The following is a 6,000-nucleotide window of genomic DNA, read 5'->3' on the forward strand; positions in this document are numbered from 1 at the left end:
TATGATGATGATGATGATGGTGATGACAAATGAAAATTATGACGGTCATAATAGTTATAATATAATTTGTAATAATAATAACCTTAATGAATTATGTATAATGATAGTGATAAGTATAATTAGCATTGTGTGATGGTAAAAGATAGATATGTATATAAAGAGAATAAAGAGAGAGAGAGAGAGAGAGAAAGAGTGAGAGAGAAAGAAAAATAACTTTATAATATTAATAATGAGAATGATGATGCGTCTATATTAATAATAATAATAATATGAATGATAGATAGCTATGTAACTTCCAAATGTTTCAACTTCTCAAAATTTAACCCAGCAAGCATTCACGATTTCTTTTTATTTACACATTCGCTACTTCATTCGTTCATTTATTTCTCATTCATTCACTCATTCCCATGTTCATTCGTTTTGCTCATTCGTTCATTCATTCATTCATTCATTCATTCATTCTTCCATTTGTTCGTCGTTAAAACATTCTTTCATGTTAAACTTTACACGCATTTACATTTCGAACGCTGCTTCTTTTATATGGCTTGGTCATTTGGTCAGAAATAATTAGTTGTCACTTTTTATTGCTATTATTAATAATAAATAATATTGTTATTATTCATAATTTTTGTTCATAATTGTTATTATTTTTGATAGAATTTCTCAAATTTATTCAACCTAGTCAAAAAAAATTAGGCGAAATTTCCATTTCATCATGGATAACTGATACATACATGTTTGTTTGCACAGGGTTTACGTTTTTCTCTCTCTTTCTCTCTCCTCTCTCTCTCTCTCTCTTTCTTTCCCTCTCTTTTTCTTTCTCTCAATAAATAATTCTATGTGACAGTACGTTGAAAACTGTTTAGATAGATGTTCAACTAAAGTTATTGATTATGATGATGTCCGTGATGATGGTAATGATACTACTACTACTACTACGAATAATAGTAATGATAATAAAAATGATGATGATGATAAACGATCATTCCACATTTACATGTTTCATTGGTGAGAAACTTTTGATGTGAACATCTTCGCTTAATGTACTATTCTCCATTTTACGGTTATTATTATTATTATTATTGTTGCTTATTATATATATATATTATTCAGTGTATATATAAATTATATATATATATACCTGTTTTTATAGTGGTCGTCATCATTATTATTATTATACATATACGCTTATGGTTCCCTATGGAATTATTGTTATAATAATAATTGTTATTATTATTATGATTATTATTATTATTTTCGTCGATGTTGTTGTTGTCGTTGCTATTTTAGTATGTAATAAATATATATTATATATATTATATATATATATATATATATATATAAGAAAATAATTTGATGATGATGATTGCGCTTTTAAATGTATGTATGCCCGTCAATGTTATCATTTAATTAATAATTATATTTAATTAATAATTATATTCGGTTAATAATTAAAAATAATTAACGATTTATCGTGCTGATTGGCATTTTTCATAGCTTATTCAATCGTTTGTTTTGTATACTTCGTACCTGTTGTCAGTATAGGAATTAGTTTTGGTAAAAACTACAATGAAATTATTAATAATATTAATAATAATAATTATTATTATTAATAATTATTATTATTATTATTTACAATTATTCATATTTATTGAATTATTTTATTTGTTTTATTTGTTTCATTCACAGTGGAATTCATTAGTATTGATTTACCTTGTATCGCATATATATACTGCCTGATCTATATATATATCTATGTGTGATGCATTATTTGAAATGATTGTTTATGTATTTTTTCTTTTTTCTTTCATTCATTCATTCATTCATTCATTTGCCTGCTCATTCAATCAATCATTCATTTTTTGTTTTTTGTGTGTGTTACCCTTTAAACTCTGCATCAAATCTTATACTCATTTATTTTATCCATTCGTTCTCTCATTCATTCATTCATTCGTTCTTTCTTTGATAATAATTTGTGTTCGGTTTTTGTGGTGTAGTTTTATTTCATTTTTATTTCATCTATTTAAAAACGTCACTACATATGTTTATTAAAAGTATATTAAATATATTCGTATTAATTGAAAAATAAAACTCATTTGTAATTTTCAAAGCGCTCTACTTTTATTTTGATACTTTCAAATCTGTTTCTTCATCTCTAACAGAATATGATAGAAACATAACATTATGATGATAATATTAGATTTCATTTGCTACGTCTTGCTTTGTAAATTAATTAATTAATAAACTAACTAATTAATTGTTTATCAATAGTTAATTATTGTTCAGATAAAATGTTATTTATTTGTATAGATATTTTTGTATAAGAATGAAATAATTCAGTTAAATATTTCTTGTATGCAGTCGAGCTTTAACTTTTGAAATGGTTAGCGAACAAAAATTATATTTTTTGATGATTTTCAACATTTATTCTTATTAAGGATTAACTTTTAAAATATTACTTAGTAAATTTTATGGGAGGATTTTTGGGAACAAAGGTTATTGTAAAAATTAATGAAGCGTAAAGTAATATTTTTATTGGCTGTTAACTTTTAATCCCTAACTTTTTAGCCAAAGAGGCACATGTCGATAAACTAATTAGCATTCAAATTCCTAATCCAATGATCCTCTTTGTTCCATTTCTGCTATAAATAATCGTGGTCTTCAACAATGGCTAACACGCTTCTCTCGGAAAATTTCCTTTTGTTGAATTTTAAAACTTTTGGAGCAGTTTTACGTTCCTGGTGCCAAGAACTAAGTTCTACCTAACTACACGGACAGTTGCAATCGCCGGATTTTTCAAAATCAAAATGGCTAACAATGATGATTATTTCGACAGTCTAAAAGTAGGATGGAAAAAATACTTTGGTGATGGCGAATCCACGAATTTCTTTCACGATCTGAAAGTAGGCTGGAAGAAATATTTTGGGGATATGTTTGAGGAATTTGCAGCGAACACAACAAATATCCTGCTTCCCAGCACACCATCAGTCCCCACTGCAACATCATCACTAACTTCTCTAACCGGTGCCGATTATTATGAGACCACAGAAATGCCAGTAATGACCACAAATGGCAGTATGGATTACTACTATCTAGATGGCAACAGCACTTATAATTCAACATTGGGCAGAGTCAGTTGTGATTCTGCATTCTATCAACGAAACACTAAGGGTGATTGTGTCATGACCATTTTAACTATTTTCTTGATACTTGGAGTGTTCTTTTTTGGTTGGTCTTCTATATTTTTGGCGTATATAGCACATTTATTGCATGTTTAATATTTAGTTTGCATAATTAATTTAACTAATATAATTTCTCTCCTCCAAATAGTATTTGGACTTGTGTCTGCTTATGCAATAAAAAGACTGTTACTGCTTATGAAGAGGAAAGACTATGAGGAATGCATCATGATGGGACACATCCCGAGTGTGAAAGTCGTCGATGTCAAATTTTCTGAGGAGACCCCGATAGCTTACTGCAAAAAAACTTCTGCCAATGAGTTAACTTCTCAGGATTTTCGTAATTTTCTCTACAAACCATTTTAATAGATTCAAATTTGAAGCTAGAAGTAATTAATTAGTACGATTAAATCATGTGCCATTCGTTAAATGATGATACTAATCATTTTGATCCAATGTTTTTATTGATATAATTATTATTATTTCTTTTTTGCTTGAAAACTTGAAACAATGAAAATTGTTTGAATTGAAATGAAATCATCCCATCACCATGTCACAATGCCTAGCTTCACTCTACTTATTTTGACTCGTAGATGTGTGGCTTGGGAATAAAATGAAGAGACTAACTTTTTGTATTGCTTTTGAAATCTTGATCTCCGATTAATTTTGTTTATGTAGCCCATATACACACACACACACACACACACACAGTTTGAGGAGGGAGAAAGAGAAATAAAAATTCGCATCATACACGCACACACACGCCAACATATATACAATCAAACAAACAAGCACTTACACAAACAGACAGACATACACGCGCGCGTACATCTGACAGCTTTTAACCTCCGGTAATAATTTTTTCAACACTCATTAATAACTTACATTCTATTAATATCTCCTTCTTCTCAGCTTCTATCTTATATGTATCAAATATCTATCTATTATTGTTTGTTATCGTTATTATTATTATATATTTTTTTAAATTATTCTGAATCTATTTTTGATCTGTTGATGAAATGACGACCGTCGATTTATTTTTGACTAATCAGTTACAATTTAATTACAGGCAATTTACTAATTAAACACTAATTAAACACACATAATTTAAGTTAATGTACTACTATGGAATGAGTGATTGTATGAAGGAATAAACGAATGAATGAATGAATCAATCAAAGAAAACCAAACATTAAAAGGAATGAAAATATAAAGCATAGTTTGATTCATTATTATGTTATTGTTATTATTATCCTCTCTAATTGGGCACATCGTCATTGTTCCTGGCTGGGTGTAATTCTTGAACTTATTATTATTATTGTTTTTATTATTATTATTATTGTTATTTAAATCTGTTCCTACAACCGTTATTATTATTATTATTACTATTATTTATTACATTTCATTGCTTTTCCCATTGTTGTTAAACACTAGTTGATATTACAATTATTTTTAATTGGCTTGATTTATCTTGCTCTCTCTCTCTCTCTCTCTCTCTCTCTCTCTCTCTCTCTCTCCCTCTTTCTCACACACACACACACACACACACATATATATATATATATATATATATATATATATATATATATTATCTTCCTCTACACACACACACACACACACATATATATCTTCCTCTACACACACACACACACACACACACACACACACATATATATATATAAGTCTGTGTGTGCGTGCGTTTGTGTGTGTACAGTCATATATAAGACCACCAAAACGCATTTAATGTTCTGCTTGCTTTCGTTTAGTTGAAGTCAAATTTTTTCTGGTTAATTTTATAAAAATTATTAAATTATATTATTATTATTATCATTTATATTATTGTCATTATTATTATTAACACTATTATTATTATTATATATATATATTTTTTCTTTCAATCCCTGATCGTCATCGAAGAAGGATTTGGCACGTTAGTACATTTAAATTTTTGATAGTTCAATGCAACAAAGATAACAGCATTAATAATAATATTTATTATTATTACAATGATAATTATATTCATTATAATAATAATTATTTTAATAACTACAACAACCATAACAAGAATAATCATCATAAAATCAGTCATAATCGTCTTCACATTTTAGCTTACGTAGCATTCACAAACAGTTCAGTTGTTATAACAACTATATTTATAACTATTATTATTTAGTTATTGTTTATTATTATTTTATTATTATTATTATTATTGCAGTTATTAATTATATTTACGTAGCGATAAGAAACCGTTGAAATGCACACAATTGAGATTTATTATCTTGGTTTAGTTTTGATTAAGAATAATAATTATAATAGTTAAGAATAATTATAATAATTATTATTATAATTATTATTATTATAAAAGTGAATGTAGTAATTGTAAATTATAAGGATGATGGTAATGATAATGATGATGCAATTTAATTTCAAAAAGCCTTTCATTACGTTATGTAACCATTGCATAACCGACCGGATTTTATCAAGATGTCGTCATCATTACCAGCATCATCGTCATCATTATCATCATCATCGTCATCATTACTATTATCATCATTACCATCGTCGTCGTCACCATCATCATTTTCATCTGAGTAATTGCTTCAATGATTATTTTTTCAATGGCAAAATTTTACAAAACACAATACAATACTCTCTCTCTTCTCTCTTTCTTTTTCTCCTCTCTCTCTCTCTCCTCTCTCTCTCTCTCTCTCACTCTTTTTCTTATTCTATTGCTGAAGCAGTAATAGTAGTATTAGTGTTAGTAATGAAATGATAACATAAAATCATAGTAAAAGTAATTGCTGGGACTATAATAACATAA

General features: G+C 27.5%; 1 protein-coding gene across 1 annotated transcript; it reads left to right on the forward strand.

The window, feature by feature from the left end:
- Nucleotides 1–2,807: 2,807 nt before the first annotated feature.
- HELRODRAFT_173269 (hypothetical protein) lies at nt 2,808–3,545 on the forward strand (the record flags this gene model as incomplete). Its single annotated transcript, XM_009019875.1, has 2 exons — nt 2,808–3,228; nt 3,331–3,545. The coding sequence occupies 2 exons, from the start codon at nt 2,808–2,810 to the stop codon at nt 3,543–3,545; spliced, it is 636 nt and encodes a 211-aa protein (XP_009018123.1).
- Between the last annotated feature and the right edge of the window lie 2,455 nt (nt 3,546–6,000).

This window comes from Helobdella robusta, assembly GCF_000326865.2.
Source record: "Helobdella robusta unplaced genomic scaffold HELROscaffold_26, whole genome shotgun sequence".
Taxonomy (NCBI): Eukaryota; Metazoa; Annelida; class Clitellata; order Rhynchobdellida; family Glossiphoniidae; genus Helobdella; species Helobdella robusta.